Source organism: Peromyscus californicus, unplaced genomic scaffold (assembly GCF_007827085.1).
Source record: "Peromyscus californicus insignis strain IS unplaced genomic scaffold, ASM782708v3 Scaffold_6__1_contigs__length_162567912, whole genome shotgun sequence".
Taxonomy (NCBI): domain Eukaryota; kingdom Metazoa; phylum Chordata; class Mammalia; order Rodentia; family Cricetidae; genus Peromyscus; species Peromyscus californicus.
The window spans coordinates 66,834,843-66,856,994 of record NW_026294584.1 but is presented as its reverse complement, the minus strand read 5'-3'; the positions used below and the strand labels follow the sequence as shown (position 1 = coordinate 66,856,994).

The 22,152-nt window shown below is 40.4% G+C and overlaps 1 protein-coding gene across 1 annotated transcript in view; it reads right to left on the bottom strand.

Annotated features, from left to right (window-relative positions):
• Nucleotides 1-15,781, bottom strand: part of Stk31 (serine/threonine kinase 31) — an 80,939-nt gene extending 65,158 nt beyond the window's left edge. The window contains 5 exon segments of the mRNA XM_052721508.1: nt 431-505; nt 9,027-9,125; nt 14,132-14,143; nt 15,611-15,663; nt 15,754-15,781. Coding sequence (XP_052577468.1) covers nt 431-505; nt 9,027-9,125; nt 14,132-14,143; nt 15,611-15,663; nt 15,754-15,781 — 267 coding nt within the window.
• Between the last annotated feature and the right edge of the window lie 6,371 nt (nt 15,782-22,152).

Here is a 22,152-nt window from a genome sequence, read left to right as displayed (position 1 = left end):
GTATTAGAAACTGAACCCAGGTCTTCAGGAAGAGCAGCCAGTGCTCTTAACAACCATGCCATCTCTCCATTTCATAAATGTTAAGTCTGTTAATCTAGTCATTATCACTATGAATAAGCAATAATAAACTCAATTAAGCATCCTTTTAGAAACAAGGGCCAGCAAGATGGCTTAGTAGATGAGGATGCTTGCTGGTAAAGCTGATGACCTGAGTTCAATCCCAGGACCCAGATGGTGGCAGGACAGAACCAATTCCCTCAGGCTGTCCTCAGGCCTCACAAATGCTGTGCACTGTGGCACTCTTGTGCCCACATACATATTACGCACATACAAAATAAATAATTGTAAAAAATTTTAAAGTACATTTTTAAAAGGTTTTGGAACCAAGATAGACATTCCTTAAGCCCAAAATATGAATACAATTTCCTACCTTATCATCACTGATGGTTTTCAGCATTTTGCATCTGTACCAACACTTATCTTCAGAAAATAATCCACCATAAATCTGTAGAAGAAAAAGAAACATTTGTCATTTTAATGAAAAGCACACTAAGTAGGTCAGGATATAAGTTAGCATTGTATACTACTGTATGTTAATAAATACAGTAGCTTATCTAATCCTCCTAACATGCCTATGAGGCAGGTACTTTGTGTATACCACTATGTATCCAAAGTCATAGCCTTGTCTTCAGCACAACCAAGATTCAGACTTCTGATTCTAGAGTCCATTATACTAATCTACCTCTCAAAAAGTAAATAAAAAAAAAAAAGACCACCTTCTGGTCTTCTGGGAAAGGACAGTACTCAGCTACCACAATCATGTACTTGCAACAACCATACATGACTGTAATGAGTCTGTACAAGCACAGGCCCATGAACAGCCAGGCATACATTAAGGAGAGGACAAGGGAAGCCTATATCATTACTGAACAATCTCTCTGGTTCTATCAAGGAACAGTCATTGCCTTTCAGTTAGTTGTGTACCTACTAGTGATCCCACCAGGTTCCAATGCTCATACAAAGTTCCCTGGTTAAACGAACTGGGCCACAAAACAAAACCAAAAGTCACAAATCTGGGAAAGGGGCAGATAGGGAAGAAGTTGATAGGGATCATATAGAGAGAAAGTGACCAGAATGCATTATAAATGTGTATATGAATTGCCAATGAACTAAGTGAAATTTTAGGGGAACCTGCAGGACAAGAAAGGCCATGGAGGAATGCAGAAATCCAAGGTAACTACCACTGAAAGGTCTTACAATCGCTCCTCCCCCACATGCCAGAACCCCAAGAACACTGAGGCTGCAGAGACAGTTCCTACTTGCCCCTCACATACCTTGGAGCCTGCTAATGCCAGAGGAATCAGAAGACATAACCTTCAACTCAGCACAGCTATGCCAGCAACTCTCCATAACTATTTCTTTTATTTCTTATTCTCTATTATTTAATCTCCACTCTTGCATACACGTCTCATGGTGATTTCCTTTTGTTCGTATATTGTTCAAGTAGGTTTCAGGACTGTTGCCCACCAGTCTAATATAAAGCAGTCTCTACTACACTTTTCTCCCACATCTCAAATAACATCTCCTCTTATTCCTACATCTTCTGTTCATCTTTATCACCTCTTCTTTTTACTTCTTACTTACAACATTCCATAGATATAACAACCTCTATTATCTGTGGACCCTAACAGTACCCCAATTTTCACTTCCTAGTTACTTTATACACCTTGACTTTCTTTCTTTTCAAAATAAATCTAATACTGTGCTGACTAGATTTATGTCAACTTGCCACAAACTGTAGTCATCTGGAGGAGGGAACCTCAATTGAGAAAATGTCTCCATAAGACAGTGGTTCTCAACCTTCCTTTGGTCCTTTAATAAAGTTCTTTATGCTGTGGTAACCCCAACCATAAAATTATTTTCATTGCTACTTCATAACTTAATTTTGCTGTTATTAATCATATGTAAATATATGATATTTCCAATGGTCTTAGGTGACCCCTGTGAAGGGATCTAGGAGTCGCAAACCACAGACTGACCACTACCATAAGATCAGGCTGTAAGCCAGCCATAGAGCATTTTCTTAATTAATGATTGATGGGTGAGGGCCCAGCTCACTGTGGTGCCAACCGTTGGCTGGTGTCCTAGGTTCTGTAAGAAAGCAGAATGATCAAGCCATGGTAAATAAACCAGTAAGCAGCGCTCTTCCATGGCTTCTGCATCAGCTCCTGCCTCTGAGTTCCTACCACGTTTGAGTTCTCGTCCTGACTCCTTTCAATGATGAATATGGAAGTATAAGCAGAATAAACTCTTTCCTCCCCAACTTTCTTTTTGGTCATGGTGTTTCATTACAGCAATAGAAACCCTAAGACAAATAATTAATACTCATCCTTACCCACTCTACCTCCCTACCACTACTAATTTTAATAACTAAAATCTGAATACATGCCACACTACCCTTAGTTATTTATCCTCCAGCAATTATGGAAGCCAAAGGGGCCACTGTCATTAACTAGCTAGTATAGTATCTTCATAATGATAATATCAAGTAGCTGTGATGATCTCAAAGTTTATATCCTGCTAAGAATATAAATACATAGTTTATACCTAGCACACTGAGCTCCTAAATGGGGAACTATTTTCTGAACTACACACTTAACTCTATCACATCCAAGTCCCACAGAAACATTGCAAATACTTCAATTGAAAGAATACAGCTGATAAAAAAAAATTATACCAAATGAAGAAATAACACTACATGCATAAATTCTAACCCAGTGACATAAGAAACACAGAGAGAGAGAGAGAGAGAGAGAGAGAGAGAGAGAGAGAGAGAGAGAGAACGTAATTCCTCCAGATTTTACTAATCCTACGGTAATGGTATCTAGCAAAAATGAGTTAAATGAAATCACAGAGAAAGAACTCAAAATAATGATTGTAATTATATCCGGGAAATCAAAAACAAGCTCCTAATTGAGAATGCAAAGCAGCTGAATAAAATGAGGAAGCTATGAAGAGGAAATTCAACAAAGAGAAATACGGAGGGAAAAAACAATGAAATGTTGAAAATAAAAAACCTAGCAAAGTCAAATAAAAGCTCTATGAAAAGTCTCACTAAATAGAACAGATCAAGGAGAAGATAGACCATCTGTGCTTAAGGCAAGATCGAGGAACTGGAACAATCAAACAAGGCAAAGTTAAAATAATAAGGTAACAGAAGGAATTCCAAGTAATACCTGGCATTCTGAAAGACTCAATCTATGAGTAGGCAAGGAAGATGGAAAAGAATCTAGTTCTAAAGGCACAGAAAACAGTTTTAAGAATCATAACAGAAACTCTCCCAGGGTTAAGAAAGGAGATGCCAATCCAGATCCAAGAGGCATTAACACCAAGACCAGAAAAGAACCCCACATCATCAATATGGTTAACTCTAAATATACAGGGCCAAGAAAGTATACTAAAAGCAGCAAGAGAGAAACACCACACCGTAAATAAAGGCAGGCCCATCAAAATAACAACAGATTATTCAATGAAACTTTAAAAGCCAGGAGAGCCTGGACAGGTGTATTTCAAGTTCTGAAAAACAACTGCCAGCCCAGACCACTATACCTAGCAAAGCTACCTAGTATAATAGAAGGAAAAATAGTCTTCCCATGATAAAAATAGGCTAAAGGAATTTCTGACCACCACATCAGCTCCACAGAAAAATTTCAAGAAATTCTTGGAACTGCAGAGAAAAACAAACCCAACCACGACGCCACAGGAAAGGCTAAACTATGCTATGAAATAACACTGTTGAAAATCAAGTCCATCCTTGAAGAAATAAATAAGTGAATGAAAATAAATTACTAGAATAAAGTGAAAATGAAAGCACAACATGCCAAGACCTATAGGATATAATGAAAGCAATCCTAAGAAGGAAAAAAAGAACTGTAGAGCTCTAAGTGCCTACATAAGAAATCAGAGAAACCTCAAATAAATAAGTCAATTATTCACCTTAGGACCCTGGAAAAAGAACAATACATCAAATCACAATTCAGTAGGTGAAAAGAAATCATTAGGACATAAAATAATGAGGAAAAATATAAAGAATCAATTAAACAAATACTTGGTTCTTTGAAAAGATAATAAAACTGATAGACTCTTAGTCAAACTAACCAAAAAAAAAAAAAAAAAGACCTCAATTGATAAAGTAAGTGACGAAAAGGGAGTCATTACAGCAGCTACCAATGAAATCAGAAAATCATTAGGTCTTACCTTGAAAACATACATTCACTAAGTTAGAAATACTAAAAGGAACTTATAAACTCCTAGATGCAAATGACCTAACAAATTAAGCCAAAACGAGATAATTATTTAAACAGATCTATAACAAACAGTGAGTCTGAAGCAGTATTTTAAAATTTCCTAACTAAAATTCCAGGCCTAGATGGATTCACTGGTGAATTTTACCAAACCTTTAAAGAAGAAACACCACTAATTCTTCACAAACCTTACCATTAAAGAAAGAAGTAACATCACCCAATTCTTTTTTACTAAGCTGTTATTACCCTGATACCAAAAGCAAATAAAGAAACAATAACAAAAAAAATTAGAGACTCCCATGGTGAAATTACACACAAAAAAATTCTCAACAAAATACTTGCAAATTAAAGAACACATCAAAAAGATCATCCACCATCACCAAGTTGTCTTTATTCCAGAGATGAAGGGATAGTTTAATACACATAAGTCAACACCCTATGACTGATCGGTCAAGGAAGCCCCCCAAAAAGCAAAGGCTACTGCACTGCTCTTGGCTCATAATCATAACTAGATGGTAAGACTCTACTGCTGAAGACCCAACATACTTTGGTGGCAGGACATAGAGAAATCAAACTGCAACTTCTCTGAAAACTTCCTCCTTGCTTACTATCTTTCATAGTGCCATGTGCTATATAGGCCACTGGGAAAGAAAAGCCATTCATGGTACTGCCTAGAAGTAAACCCTGAATACTACCATACTGTCCTACCAGGCAAGATGTACCCACTGGTGCAATAATGGTAATAACCAACCACTTTCTGTCTGGGTTTGAGGTCTGCTCCATAGAAGGAAGTTCATGTCTGGCACTGTTAACCTGGTCAAAGGCTATAACTTGGAAAGTCATAGGCCATAGAGGAGCACCTACTACTGCTCTTTTGCTAAATGGGCATGTTGTCAAACTGCCTTCTAAATATGTATGTCCTGGTTAGTTTTTTGTCATCTTGATATAAGCTAGAGTAATTCTGAAAGAGAGAACCTCAATTGAAAAAACACCCCCACCAGACTGGCCTGTGGGCAAACCTGTGGAACATTTTCTTGACAGATGGTTGATGTGGGAGGGCCCAGCTCACTGTAGGTAGGGCCACCCGTAGGCAGCTGGTCCTGAGCTATGTAAGAAAGTAGCCTGAGCAAGCCAGAAAGCAGTGTTCCTCCATGGTCTCTACTTCAGTTCCTGTCTCTAGGTTCCTGTCTTGAATTTCTGCCCTGACTTTCCTTGATGTGATGGACTACAACTTGCAAAGTGAAATAAACTTTCCTTCCCAAGGTGCTTTTGGTCGTGGTATTTGGCACAGCAATGGAAAGCAAACTAAGACAACTTACGTTTATACCGACAGATTAGTGCTGCTTTCAACCTTGGCTAGAGAAGTGGTTTTCTGTAGTGGGCAGCATTTAATGCAGCAACTTTATTAGTCCAAGTGCTAAGAGTAAGTGACTACTGAGTACTCAGCTCTAGACAGAAGATCTCTATCAACCCCTAAGTGGAGAGAGCATCATGGAAGAAGAGGGCAGAAAGACTCTAAGAGCTGGAAGGTGGGGACAAGTGCTGGGAAATGCATTCTCCTGGACGTAACAGGGCCGTGCACTCACCAACTTACTCCAGCAGTTACCTGCATCAGACTTAGCCACAATCAGTCAACGTTCTAGAAGGGGACACTAATTGGGCTCACTGGGTTACAAAAAGACCCAAAAAGACACAGAGAGAAAAAGCATAAAAATGATAGGGGAATTTATAGGCTGTCTGGGAGGAGTGGGTGAAAGGTTTTGGAGCTAGATAGGATCTAGATGTATTGAACATATATGAGATTGTCAAGGAATAAATGAAGATATTCCAAAGGGAAAAGAAACACCAGTAAAACAAATGAGTTAAGAAATAAATTTTAAAAAGGAATAAAAGAGGATATAAAGAAACAAAGTTTAAAAAGTATCTTACTGGCCGGGCGGTGGTGGCGCACGCCTTTAATCCCAGCACTCGGGAGGCAGAGGCGGGCGGATCTCTGTGAGTTCGAGGCCAGCCTGGTCTCCAAAGCGAGTTCCAGGAAAAGCTCAAAGCTACACAGAGAAACCCTGTCTCGAAAAACCAAAAAGAAGTATCTTACTGTTTTAATGTCTCAAACAGGTAAAATTTTTTTTTGGTTTTTTTTTAAAAAACAGGGTTTCTCTGTGTAGCTTCGTGCCTGTCCTGGATCTTGCTCTGTAGCCCAGGCTGGCCTCAAACTCACAAAGATCCGCCTGCCTCGGCCTCCCGAGTGCTAGGATTAAAGGCGTGTGCCACCACCACCCAGCTAGGTAAAATATTTTTATACCTAAATATGCCAATGTTGTTTGAATCTTAGATGGTCTTTTAATAAAAAACCCAGTACCAGATACTGGGGTAAAAGTTGAAAGATCTGAGAAGCAGAGCAAGCCACAGCCACCAACTATTACCTCACCAACTCCATAAATCCTGTGACTGAAAGCCTCTGAGTCCTCACCTGAAAGGGTCTCAGCTAAAGTGTTTTAGTTCCTGTTTCCTCATGCCTTATATACCTTTCTCCGCCCTGCCATCACTTCCTGGGATTAAAGATGTATGTGCTTCCCAGTAGTGGAATTAAAGGTGTGTGCCACCACTACCTGGCTCTGTTTCCAGTGTGGCCTTGAACTTACAGAGATCCAGACAGATTTCTGCCTCCTGAGTGATAGGATTAAGGATGTGTGCCACCACTGTCTGGCCTCTATGTCTAATCTAGTGGCTGGCTCTCTGGCAAGCTTTATTGGAGTACATAATATATCACCACATGTAAAGAATATTCTATTTAAGTCTAACCTTGAACCTGGTGGAATCTATATTTCCTATGAATCAAGAAAAATTTTTATACTTTTTACTTTATATAATAACATTAGAAACATTTTTACCAAGAAAAAAAAACTAAAACTCTCTAGTTTCTGTGTTTTTAGTTAACTTCAAAGCCACTAATAATTTTGGAGACCAATGCATTATCAGCTTTGCTCTGCATTTGCCTCTGTTGTGAGAGTATAAGTAACAATCACTTGTCAAGGACTTGAAGGCCACTTTTGATGGAAGCACTGATTCTCCATTGGGCCTACAAATGTCTAATTCGTGACTGGAACCAGAATGAAAGGCTTGACATCTCTGTCTGTATCTTTTAAGACTTTAACCTTTTAGTTATATATGAAAATACCAGGCCACAGAAGACACAGAAAAACATAGCACCTAAGTTCTTCAAAGATTTGTACCTATTCACAGAAAAGACAAATACTTCTTCCTGGTCTCTCTTGCTCATTATTCCTGTACTGTAACTCCTTAGTTCCCTGGAGTTGAGAGGCTAAACTGCAAGCAGAGACTTCATTTCTCCATTTTTTTGGCCAATAAATAAAGTTCTCTTTTCGTTTATCACTGTCTCTTGAATCACTGTTTAATCAAACAACAGCAAAATCAAATGTTTTCTGCTACATGATTAACTGAATAAAGTTAGACCGTATTATTAATACCAAATTTATACTTTAGTTTAATGACGTTTAATTTTTTTTTTGAGCAAAAAAATTACACTATGAATTCTGCTCCCGCCTCTGCTCTACTGGACATTTGTGACTGGTTCTTTACCTGGAGGTGAAGAGCTGCACAGGCTGTTTGCCATCACTCCCTTGACATCTCTCAGGAGATGCCAGGAGTACCCTTCCAACTGTGCCAACCAAAAGCAATCTCCTTCCATTGTTAAATGTCTCTTAAAAGTGGAAGTGGAAGATACAAAACTCACTCCAGGGTGATAACCACTTAAAAACACACATCCTCAGTTGAGACAATATTGTCTCCATGGAAACAAAAAGTACATTTGGAGGAATATGGTACAAGGAAATCTTAGTTATTACAATGATTCATGGCCCTGCTAAGTTCCACCCTACCTGACAACATATACAATTTATCAATAGTATGATATTATAATGTCTTGTTGGAGAAGCCCCACTAAGAAAAAGATTAGTCCAAAATGCTTCTTAGGAGGAAATAATGAAAAAAGCCAGCAAGCTCAACCAAAACAATTGAGCCCCAGCTTCAATGACAGACCATGTCTCAAAAAAAGTAAAGTGGAGAGCAATAGAAAAAGACACACCCTATCTCTGGCCTCCACAAGCACAAACAATCTCTCCCTTCCCCTCTCCCTCATTCTCTCCCCCTCTCCCTTCCCTCTCCCTCACTCTCTCCCCCCCTCCTTCCCGCTCCCTCTTATCCCCTTCTCCTCCTTCCTCTCCTCTTCTCTTCTATCCGCTCCTTCCTCCCTCATCCCCCCCATCCCTCTGTAAGTGAAGAATTGAAGCAGGAAAGAGAAATCACATACCAAAAAAGAAAATATTAATATAGATAAGATTTCAAATGATATCCAGAAAGTAATTAAGTTAGCCAGACTAGGAGCAGGTATTAGCCATACATATATAAGACAAAAGACGTACATCAATATAGAGGTATGAAGATGCAACTCTGTTGGTAGACGGCTCACCTAACATGCACTAGACCCCACACTTGATCAAAAGCCATCCATATTGTAGTTTACATCGGAATTTCTGTCCACAGTTATTTTTAATAAATAAATTTACTATGACTATAGTTTATAGAAATTCTAAAATCTGTCTTTTCTGTTCAACAGGCCCCAAATTCCAAAATCTATGAATTCTAAAATGTAGAAAAGCAGACATGCAAGAAGAAATGATTATAACCAGGAGTAAAGCTTACCTTCTTAGGATCAAGATTCCCAAAAACTGAATTAGCATGAGGACAAACTTCAGATAGTGAGCAACCGATCTTCATAATATCCTTATTTCTACTAACATTCTAAGAAGAAAACAGGAAGAGCATGAGATTCAATAAATTCTGATGGTATTATATATAATTGAGGGTTCTACTAAGTGTAACACTTAAAGGACTTTTAGTGTTTATTACTGGGAATTAGATCAAATTCTTGTGTTACGATTTTCATAATTCAAATGAGTTCTTAGAAGAAATTATACTAAGCTACATGAAGCTTACGGTCACTTACATAGACTTCAAATAAAGTGCCAAATATTACTGAATTATACTAAGCAGGTTCCTTATGGACTGGGTAATTCCAGGACTGGTGGTGACAGAAAATAAGAAAAAGAAGATTAAGACATGTTTAGAAGACATGGAACCAACCTATCATTTTAGCCAATTTCTGTTCCATTGGTCAGAGATGAAGAATTCAAACAGCAAAAACAAATAATAACAGCAATGGCTTACAACTTGTGACATATCCACTAGTCTGTCGTCATATAAGTTAAATTACTGAACAAGTAAGTGGCAGAGAAGAAACTTCCTTACAGAAGAACAATTAATAAATGCAGCAGGAATAAAGAAAACTGTAAGGCCAGTACAATACCAGGAAAAAATTACAAGTAAAAAGTTAAAAAGAAACAAAACTAGTCAATACAATGTATCTCTCTATAGAGCATTTGTTAATTATAAAAGAAAAAATATTATTTACATTTTTTAAAAAAATGAACATCTCAACCAGGTAGATTAAAGCTAACATACCCACAAAGACATAATATCAGGAACCCCAATATAATTAATGCACACTGGACACACATCATCTTTGGGTATTTTGGCCAATTTATGAGAAATCATCATATAAACCCATATTAAAGTTACTCTATAAAAATACTAGGATTCAGCCAGGTGGTGGTGGTGCACACCTTTAATTCCAGCACTTGGGAGGCAGAGCCAGGTGGATCTCTATGAGTTCGAGGCCAGCCTGATCTACAGAGCGAGATCCAGGACAGGAACCAAAAAAAAAAAAAATACTAGGATTTGCCCAGCGATGGTGGTGCATGCCTTTAATCCCAGCACCTGGGGGTTGGGGTGGGTGGAGCAAAGGAAGGCAGATCTCTGTGAGTTTGAGGCCAGCCTGGTCTACAGAATGAGTTTCAGGACAGTCAGGACTGTTATATAAAGAAAACCTTGTACCAAAAACAAAACAAAAAAAAACAATAAAAGAAACAAAAAGAACCCTAGGAGTCTTCCAAAATATCTAAAGTCAGGCTATCTGACAAAGTATCAAAGGTTAGAGGACTCTTAAAGATACGATGGGGATCTTAGAATGGATGCTGGAGCAGCAGGGGGGTGGGGTGGGTAAAATCTGAAATAAAGGCTATTACATAGTTCAATTAACAGTACTGTGCCAATATTAATTTCCGGGCTTTTGTCACTGTGCTATGGTTATACAAGAAGTTAGCATTAATGGAAGCTGAGTGCGAAGTACACAAAAAGCCTGTCTACTATTTTGAAGTAGAAGAAATGAAATATGAGCCGGGAGTGGCACTGCACACCTGTAACCCCAGCACTTGAGAGGTAGGAATGCAGGGGCATCATGAGTTTGAAGCCAGCTTGATGCTATGGGTGACACTCCACCTCAACAACACAAAATAAAATCAAGTATCACCAGACACGCACATCACATCAACCTTTATAGAAACACAAGAATAAAATAGTCAATGAGCCCATAATGTCTGGAGATAGAAAACCTCTCAAAGAGCAGTTCTAAGACATCATGATGAATGTCAATGTCATCATTCAAAAAAAAAAATGGGAAACAAGAGCTTTGGTAATCGCACAGTTGGTAGAACATGTGCCTAGTTTGCATGAGGCCCTGGGTACAAAAAAAAAAAAGGAAACTAAATTTAAACTGACCCCAGGAAGTATTTGAAGCAGTCCTTGAAATCTGTAAATAAAATTCAGAGTACATCAAAATCTTCCAGTTATTCCTGTCACTACACAGACTACATAATGGAAGTTCCTTTCAAAGAAAAAAACAACTAGGTGTGGGAAATGACAGCACACATCTTTAATCCCGGCACTCGGGGCAGAGGGTCAGGTAGTCTACACAGTGAGTTCCAAGCCAGTCAGTGCTACACAATGAGACCCTGTCTCAAAAATATACACACACCACCACCCCCAAAAAAAGAAGGAAGGAAAGAGTTGCCATTCAGCTAAGAATACCAACAATCCTGAAGTATTCTCTTTTAAGAGACTTATCTGGCAGAAATCAGGCAGGGGAAGCCAACAATAGATCTTCACCCTGGCGTGCCTCTGTTTCCAAATCTCTACTTACGTCTCTGATCTCATCTCACCTTAATCTCACAAAAAAATTATGATTTGCATCTTAGAATAGGCATCAGATGTATAGAAATAGCACCCGTAGTTTTAATCTTCTTGATGCATTCATCTAAGGAATACTTCCTAACTTTTTATACTTTATGTTTCTGAAGGAGCCTCAAGGTGATGACTGAAGAAAGAAGTGGGTAAATTAACCGACCTGTTTTGGTGAACAAAGTTTATTGGGTCACAACTACATACTTTCTTTCACATGCTTTTATACTGCAATGGTAGAGTTACAGATTAAGAGTTACAACAGAGAATGTATGACCCATTAATTATGCAATATTTACTATCTGGCCATTACACGAAGTTCTCTGACTCCCAATTTAGATAATAGCTCATTTTTAATTTTTTTAATTTATTTTATTCGTGTGTATATGTCTCTGTGTCTGTTAGTGTTAGCAAGAGCCAGAAGAGGCTATTAGATCCCCTGAAGCTAGAGTTAGAGGCAACTGTGAGCTGCCTGACATGGGATTTGAACTAGCATCCTCTGGAGAGCAACAAGAGTAATAATTTTAACCACTAAGCCATCTCTCCAGTTCAAATTATTTTTGTTTTACGGCTATGAGAGTTTTGCTTGCATGTATCTCTGTGCACCATATGTGCTTGGTACCAAGGAGGTCAAAAGGAGGCATCAAATCCCCTGGAACTGGAATTACAGAGGGTGTAAGTGGTCACATAGGTCACACACTAGAAATAGATTGCAGGTCCTCTGGAAGAAGAACAAGTGCTCTTAACCCCTAAGCCATCTCTCTAGCCCCATAACTCCAAATTTAACCAACTAATGACTAAGATCAATGGAAATCAGAGTCTAGAAGTACATTAACAGATAATAGCAATACTCACTTGAAATGTGACAAGTCTGACTCAATGCATAGTATAAACCTACACACTGGGATTCCAAAGATGTAATAAGGCTGGGGGGGTTCACAACTTTAATCCTAGCACTCGGAAGGCAGAGGCAACCTCTGAGTTCAAGGCCAGCCTGGTCTACAGAGAGCTAGTTCCAGGACAGTTAGAGCTACACAAAGAAATCCTGTCTCAAAAAAATCAAAAACAAACATAAAAGATGTAATATAAAAAGAGGAATACAAAGTATCTTGCTCACATTTTATACCAATTGTGAGTGTACTTTCTTCTAGCATTGGAAATGGAAGCCATGGTCCTCCCTCACATATACTAGGCAAGTACTATACAACTAAACCACAAACCCAGCCCTTATTTTTTTGAACAGGAGCTAATTAAATTTTTCAAGCCAGCTGCAAACTCAAGGTCCTCTTGGTTCAGCCCTACAAGTAGCTGAGATTACTATGCCTACCTTGCTGATTAGACTTTGAAACAATATTTTGGATATATTACATTAAATAAAAACATGTATTAAATTTTTACCTATTCCTTTTACTTGCGCCAATGTGGCTGCTGAAACTAGAAATAATTACTCATAGGGTTCACATTGCATTTCTACAGTGACAGCACTGATCTAGGAAGTATTACTTAATTTAGTACATATATATGGTTCCTATAAAATAAACTTAAATGTATAATTTGTCATTCAGTGTCGGGCACCAACTGGCACATGTGCTAGTAATACTCAACACAAACCCACAACATGTGAACACCATTTAAAAAGTATGTACACAATTGGACAGATGGCTCAGCTGTTAAGTGCTTCCAAAAGAACCAGGTTCAATCCCTAGTACCTACAGGGCAACTCACAACTGTCTGTAACTCTAGTTCCAGGGATCCAATGCCCTCTTCTGACCATGATGAACACCAGGTACACAAGTTGTAGACAAACACAAATACAGGCAAAACACATATACACATGACATTAAAAAATAAAAAGGTTGTGCTTAAATATACAATTTACCACAAATTCAAATTTTTCTATGGTTTTTAAGAACTTTTTGTTAAAGATTTATTTATTTATTTATTTATTTATTTATTTATTTATTTATTATGTATACAATGTTCAGCCTGCATGTATGCCTGCATGCCAGAAGGCACCAGATCTCATTATAGACAGTTGTGAGCTGCCATGTAGGTGCTGGGAATTGAACTCAGGACCTCTGGAAGAGCAGCCAGTGCTCTTAACCTCTGAGCTATCCCTCCAGCCTTGTTTTTAAGAACTTTAAATCATATTCTTCTGTAGCTCCTTATAACTTCTATTTACACACTGTACACTTAACTTCATCAAAAAAGAGTTCCCAAGCCATGGGAAGTGTAGATAAATGCAATTTTCTTCCCTCCTTTATCATGTATAGTTTGCAAAATCAAAAAATCATTAGTAATGGCACATTAGAGATTCACCTCTTAAAATCTGAAACCCGCCGGGCGGTGGTGGCGCACGCCTTTAATCCCAGCACTCGGGAGGCAGAGCCAGGCGGATCTCTGTGAGTTCGAGGCCAGCCTGGGCTACCAAGTGAGTTCCAGGAAAGGCGCAAAGCTACACAGAGAAACCCTGTCTCGGAAAAAAAAAAAAAAAATCTGAAACCCAAGAACTTTGGTGCTTAATTTTGTTTTGCTGAGAAAAGGTCTCTGGGCATAGGCCTGGCTGTCCATGGACTCAGAGATCTGCCTGCCTCTGCCTCTCAAGTGCTGGGATAAAAGGGGTATACCACCACGCCCTGTTTAACTTTGTATTTAAAACTGAATATACTTACCTGATTTTCAATCTATCATTGAAATCAGAAATATTTCATTAATCTTCAAATTTCATAATTACATAACACTTATCTTACATTAAAATGTAGGCCATTAGAAAAAAATGAACAGAGTTTTCTTTTTCATCTCCCAGTGTCTAGAGTATGGAGCTTATCCTCTCCCTATCTTTACTATCTACCGCCATATGATATGTGAGAAGCTTTCAAGAAATTTTTTTGAAATGGCACAAGTATTCAGAATGTTGAGCTTCCCCACAATGTAACTTCTAACAAAACAATGCTGTCCCAAATCCCAACTTGGAAGAGGGGAGTCAACGTGAAAGTCCCACCCCCTGGCAAAGAAGCTACTCAAAATTTATAGCTTCTGGGAAAGAGGAAATCAGTATTTTTAATGGAGTGATACTGGATATATCAATCACATTCCTAAGCAGGTCTCATGCTCAGGAGTACTCAACCAACACAAATTGAATACAAGGGGCTTTTGTTTTGTTTTTAAGAAAGAGAAAGAACATGAAATTCTGTAGGTAGGGAGGTGGGTGAGGTCTAGAGTTAGAGAATAATAATATCAAAATATACTGTATGAAATTCTCAGAGAATAAAAAATTTAAAAATATGAAACAGGAAAGAATATTAAAATATTATTTTGTAGACATATGAATGGCATATGCAACCAAATTAAGTTAAATATAAATTCATGTTATTTCTTAAACCAGACTGCTCCAAACCTCCCAAAATGGAACTGTTCACCTTTCTACCAAGAAAGTTGGGAAAACACAGTTTCTGAGTGTGACTTATACTTGGCCAACTGGGAAAGATGCTGCTGTGGAAAGGTGCTAACATGCTTCTGAGATGTCTACAATTCCTTCAACATCAGCAGGAACTGTTAGTCCAAGTGGTTCAAACTGGTCTATGACAGGATCAAGAACAAAACTTTATTTTGAATAGTGGGGTGGGGGTGAATATGACCACAATATGTTGAATAAAATTCTCAAAGAATAAAAATGAGAATATTGTGAATGTGTTAAAGGCGCGCATGCACACACACACACAACACACACAAACCACACAGGTCAGAAAGCTAAGATTTTTTTTTAAATCAAGTTTTTTAGTAATAAGGAAAAAATGCTTGTTTTCAGAAAACAATCCTACAAAAGACCTCTAGATGGGGCTATAACTTCAGAAATACGACAGTGTTTGGCTTCCTGATCCTATTGAACATAATTTTGAAGTCCCAATCTTGATACCTCTCATGTTTCATTCAGCTGTATTGCAAGCATATTAATTCAACTCAGGAAAACTTCAAGTTGTGGTCACCTGTCTTTTAATTATGTCTGTGCTACATGACTTCATCAAGATTAGGTACTGAGAATGAAAACAAAAATACATTTATTCTTAGATTTTTATTTGGTTTTTGTTGGGAAAGGCTTGGGCTAGGAAACAAGAAGGCAGAAAAGAGAAACCAACCAAGCTTCCATTTACCTGGGCCCAAAATGTTACGGCATCTTCTACATGACTTCCAACAACATCTTCAACTAAAATAAAATCACAATGCAAAAAGAAATTAGGATTTAATCAGTACCATTAAGCTCTTACACCTCCCAAATAATATTTAACGCCAGTACCTTTATTGTAATGTGTATCTTCATCCATTTGGACAAGTTCTGAAAAACTAACAATTCAACACCTTGAATTAGGCTTTAATATCTATTAACAATGAAAAAAATCTAAACCATATTATGTTCAAATTCTTAAAAGTGTTTGTCCTAATGGGGTTATCAAAACTCAAACTCTATACCAAAAATTGCCTTCCATGTATTTTCTCATGATTGTTTCTTGTATCTGTTCTGAATAGATTGTAGTTTTCAATGTCAAAATGTATCCTCTCTATCCCTATCATTATCTTTAGCCAAACTTTTACAGATTTACATGTAAGATAACTCACACACATTTTGACCACCTTTATAAATCAACACTTTGGAACTACATGCATATTCTTGTGCACGTGTGCATGCGAGGGGGTGAGTGTATGGCTGTTTTGCCTGCATGCATGTCTATGGAGCACATGCATGCAGTGCATGCTGAGGCCAGAAGTGGGCTTCAGATGCCCTGGGATTGGCGTTACAGCCTGTTATAAACTGCTATGTTAGTGCTTCTAGAGAACTAAGGTCCAACTTCTAACAAAACCACACCATCCCAAATCTCAGCATGGAGGAGGGGAAGTGAACCCCGGTCCTCTAGAGAAGCAATCAGTGCTCTTAACTGCTGAGGTCTCCAGCCCTCACATTCTTAAAAAAAGTAATACCCTTTCAAACAAGAGAAAGTATTCCACAATAAAACAAAGAGAAATGCTACAAGTGTCTGAGACTGGCTATCTTTTGTGTTTTTTTAATACTCCGAAATTAAAAACTAAAATATATCAAAATTTTTACTTGAAAAATCATTTCATTACATAATATTTTAACTGAAAAATATTTCAAAAGAAGTCGTCTACTTTACAATTTTATGCTCAACACACCAGAAATCACTTTCCACTCGTGAATCTTAAAATGATTTAAGTATGTAGTGTATTTCACTATTCAATTCCAACTGATTTATTTCTTTCTCAAAAAGGCACAGAAGGTATATATCAACAGCCTCCACCCTTCAAAGCTGCTGGGTTTGAGGGGGCAGTGGGGGCAAGAAGATTAGTTTGTCCTTCAACTTAAGATAAACATTCTATACATTATAAAACACAGGGAAAAATTTTTTTTCACAAAATTGCCTTTAAAACAGAGTATATGTCATGTTTTGAAGCACATTTTTTGAGAGCTTTTCAATTTTTCAAGAATACCTACATCATACCAAGAAGAAAAAAAAAAAAAAAAGAATACGTACATCAAAGTTTCAAATGCTCCCAACTATGAAAAGAGAAATTAACTCGTCATAGGAAATAACGGGGCTTATTTATAAAAATTTAAAACTTTCCATTTTTGTCTAGCTTAAGCTTTTTTTTCCAAATAGTGTCACAGAAACATCTTCAAATCCGGGATCCTTTACTATAAGTCAAAAGGGAGTGTTAAAATTCAACTTAACTGTTCTGAGTAGCTGTAAAACAAAATTGGAATCTGTTTAGAGAAACTATTTTCTGGGAAACGCTGCCGTATTTTGTTTTGCTTGGTTTTTGTTTGTTGTTGTTTGTTTTCTTTTGGTTCTTCGAGACAGGGTTTCTCTGTGTAGCCTTGGCTGTCTTGGAACTCGCTCTGTAGACCAGGCTAGCCTCGAACTCACAGAGATCCTCCTGCCTCTGCCTCCCGAGTGCTGGAATTAAAGGTGTGCGCCACCACCGCCCGGCCACTGCCATGTTCTTAGTAAAAATTAATTTTACTTTGGAAATCCTGGCACTTGTTTCAAGAAACTGTTTCCTAGAACTATTTTAAATTGTTTTTAGCCGGGCAGTGGTGGCGCACGCCTTTAATCCCAGCACTCGGGAGGCAGAACCAGGCGGATCTCTGTGAGTTCGAGGCCAGCCTGGGCTACAAAGCGAGTTCCAGGAAAGGCGCAAAGCTACACAGAGAAACCCTGTCTCGAAAAACGAAAATAAATAAATAAATAAATAAAATTAAAAATAAATAAACAGTTTTTAGCAGAGGTGGATGGCCGCATGGTGGGGATAAATCGCGCCTTGAAAGGAGACCAGGAAGAAGCGGAAGGAAGCCCCTCCACACTTGCTTCCTGGGGGGCTTGGAAGGCTAAACCACAGAATTCACCAGAAGGGGAAGAACGACGACGCCACACAGCCGGGGTGCCGTCGTCGAGCTCGCTGCGGCAGGCGGCTCGAGGGCGGCTCGAGGGCGGCGGGAGGCCGGCGGTGGGTGGGGTGTGAGATAGGCCTCAGCCCGGACCATGAACCCTAAAAGTGCGAATGCGTGGACGCCGCCGCCCTGGAGACGGCCCCCCCGCTCACGCTCCCCACCAGGCCGAAGACTAACCTCACGCTTTCCGCCTCCGCCATACCAGCAAAAAGCCGCTGGCCCCACATGCCCGGCGCTCCGCCCGCCCCCCTCGCAGGCCAGCCCTCCCTCGGCCGCGGCCGACGCACTTGCAATCGCTTACCGCGCGAGCTTCCGCACCTCGGAGCCCGCACTGCGCCTGCGCGCCGCCGCCGGGTGCTGCGCCATGGCGGCTGGCGCGCGGCCGCAGTCACGTGGCCGGGCCGTCGTCGTCGCCGCCGCCGCCGCCGCCGCGAGGCCTCGAGCGCCGCGAGGCCGTCCAGGCCGCACACACCGTCCGCCCTCCACGCAGGCTCCGAAGAAGAGAGCGGCGCGCCCGGGCGCTGGGAATTTAAAGGCCGGCTCCCCCGCACCTGTCGGCCAATGGCCGCTTCCTTTCACCGGGCGTCAGTGACGTAAGGCCGTGGCGTGGGCTTGCGTGGGTCCTTCCTCTTTTATGCACGAGGGGATTTAAACTACAAAAGAAAGAAAGGGGAAAAAAAGCTAAAAATGGGGAGAAACCGGATATCCTTTTCCCAAGGTGGAAAAGAGAATAACTTGCTAAGGGACAGTGTCTTTTTGTAGATCAGTAAATAGCTTTACGCACATCTCCCCCCGAACCTTCACAGCCACGGCTAACATGGCGGGGGAGCGGGAGAGTCTTTTTTTCTCAGGACATTAAGAGGGGAAGGGATATGATGTGGCTGAGTTATCCGGTAACGGGCAAGTAATCCGTGTGGCACAAATGTGCACAGCTGAAAACCATCTCCGGCTGATTTGTTTTGCAAACCTGGGAATTAAACCCAAATCCTCCCGCAAGGTCAAACCACTGGGCTACACCCCAGCCCTCCAACTAATTCCTAAAGTTGGAAGTAGATTAGCATAAACTGCAGGTATCAATATTTAATGTCAATATTTTTGTGTATCATTGAAGTCATCCCCACGATGAAACATTTCCTTCAACTTCGAAAGTTTCCCCAAGCCCATTTACAGTACCATGGCTCTCCTTCCTGTGTTTTGATACTGGTTTCATTTTCTGAAAGTGTTAACTGGATCATATATAATGATTTCATCTGTCTTCTTTCAAATGGCATGAGTATTTTAAGGTAATTTCATCTCTTTTCTTCTATGTATCACTAGGTTGTAACATTTTCTTCCCATGTACTGGTCTACTGTGGATACATAACAGTTTTTCTACATTTCTGTGGTCATAGGGATTGTTTGCACTTTAGAATTGTTTCAGATAAAGCTGCTATGGTCTACAAGTCTCTGTGTGTACTTATGTTTTTTTCATTTCTTTTGGGTTAATGTCCCCTAGGGGATGTCTAAATGGTAGAAGTGTGTAGAAGACATTGCCAGACTGTTTAACAAAGAAGCCACGCTAATTTATAATACCACCATCAAAGCGTGATAGCCCCTGTCACAAGTTCCCCTTCCTGCCCTCCTCTGACTGTGACCTCATAAGGATTTTCGAGGGATAGTGAGGATCCTTCCTGTACTGGGTGGTTTTGTGTGTCAACCCGACACCAGCTGTAAGGCATTTTCTCATTTAGTGATCAATGGGGGAGGACCCAGCCCGTGGTAGGTGGTGCCATCCCTGGGCTGCTGGTCCTGGGTTCTATAAAAAGGTGGGCTGAGCAAGCATGGGAAGCAAGCCAGTAAGCAGCTCCCCTCCTTGGCCTCTGCATCAGCTCCTGCCTCCAGGTTCCTGCCTGTTTGAGTTCCTGTCCTGACTTCCTTCAGTGGTGGACTGCCATGTGGAAGTGTAAGCCAAATAAATACTTTCCTCCCCGACTTGCTTTATGCTCATGGTGTTTTGTCGCAGCAACAGGAACCCTAACTAAGACACTTCCTGTAAGGGATCTGGAATCTCCCTTTCTCCTAGAACCAAGACTGAACTGCCTTGGAACTGGTAAGTAGGTAAGAAACTGTGGAGTTTGGTTGGTTGGTTGGTTGGTTGTTTTTTCTGTATTCATTACCAGGACTTATGTGAGCTTTCTGCTTGCCAGTTACCACAGTTTGGGATTTGGGTTTATTGTATTATATTTGTTGTTTTGGGGGCTTTTTTTTTGGGGGGGGGTTCGAGACAGGGTTTCTCTGTGTAGTTTTGCGCTTTTCCTGGAACTCACTCTGTAGCCTAGGCTGGCCTGGAACTCACAGAGATCCACCTGCCTCTGCCTCCTGAGTGCTGTGATTAAAGGTGTGCGCCACCACCGCCCCATTGTATTGTATTTGTTGTGTTTGAGAGATGAGGCAGGAGTAGTTACACACCTCACATATCTTAATTGTCTTTCTGTCTTTCCCTTTGGATCCTGAACTTAAATTTAATCAGACTCATCCGTGCCTTGTTGCCCATTTAGTTACATTAAGCCTCTGACAGTCAAATTCCACAACTTGATATTCCATTATCAATCTGCTCTGACAGAGTCTAGGATAATGGCCGTATCTTCCACTAATTCTAAATCTGTATTGGTCAGACCCAGTGAGTTCTGTTTCCAGGACATTCTTGGCCATTGCTTGTCTTAAGACTTTAGTGATATCATCCAGGCCTTCCTAGGGAAAATGCAGACTATAGCTTCTCCAGAATTTTTTTTCCAACATCCTATTTTTATTATTTGGGAATTTCACACAATGCACCCCCAATCACACTCACTTCCCAGTCCCCCTAGACCCACCCTCCCACCCTTGGGCCCTCCCCAATAAAAGAAAAAATACACCAAGTCCCATTTGTGTTGCCCATGTACTCATTAGAACATGTTCAAACTCCAAGTGGCCAGCCCCTTAAAGGGAACTGAGTCCTTCCCCAGCCCACCCCACCCCCACCAGAAATCATCAACTGTGAAGAGCTAGACTTCAGGATCCCTATCACAATTTCTAGGACTCTCTTCAATGGCTTCCTGTCTAGACGGGGTTTTTGTTGTTGTTGTTGGGTTGGGGTTTTGTTTGTTTGGTTTTTTGGTGGGGGGAGCTGTCACAGAAGCCTTCAATGTCTCTCATTCTCAAGCCTTCTTCAGTCATTGATACTACTGCAAAAGAAGCTTCCTTGCCCATAACAGCCAGCAGCAGCACAGATCATGGACTTCCACATGGTTTCCAGCAAGGACCATGGATATCAACATGGCCTCGGGCAGCAACATGGACTACAGACAACTCAGCCTCCAGCAGCAGCACAAACCATGGAGGTCTTTTGAGGAGGCCCAATCCAGAAATGAACCATTCTCCATCTCAGACATCCTGCCATTGGTTGCTCGGAGCCAGGGAAATGGTGTGACTGGGCAGCACTTGCCTGAGCTCCATCTCTACTCAGCAACACCGTGCCATGTTCCCACACCTGTGGCCACCACTGTGTCTGTAGTGCTGCCTCTTCCCACATGGCGTGCGACTCCATTCTGCTATCTTTTCCACCTCTCCATCGATGATTTATTCACTGAAGGGGAACTGCAAAGTGCAGTGTCTCACACAGTATATTTTTTTACCCAAACAGCTTTACATGCAAATACTTGTTGCAATGAGTCATTGGTCTGGTTCCAGGTTTCTGGTTTTTGAAGCACCATGTATACTGGACTATCACTGAGACTCATCTCAGATATCCTGTTCTTGCCCAGAGTCAGGGTGACCTTGCAGGGTCAGCACCTTGAGGCTGGTTGGTCCTTGCCTCCTGGCAGGCAGAGAACTGGCCTTACTCAGCAGTGACAAGTTCTTTGTCCACAACAGCCATGCTGCCCCTCCTGTTTTTAACACTCTCCCACCCCTGAGTTTCTGACCTCTTTATTCAGTATTATTCCAAATAACTTCAGGGACTCCATATGGATATTCTATATCCTCTGCACACTGTCCCTGCAATCTCTAGGACCAGTTGCAGGCACCTTTGTCAGAGTTCAGATGGCGTATCGGTATGAGAGCTTCCACCTCATCCTTTCCTACCAAACTTCGTATTCTTTTTTCCTCCTACTCTTTGTCCAGCATAGTCTCAAGATCTGCTCTCAGACATGTTTCCTGGGTTCCAGCCAACACCCTTAGACCAGAATCTGCAGTCCATTCAGGCCATAACTA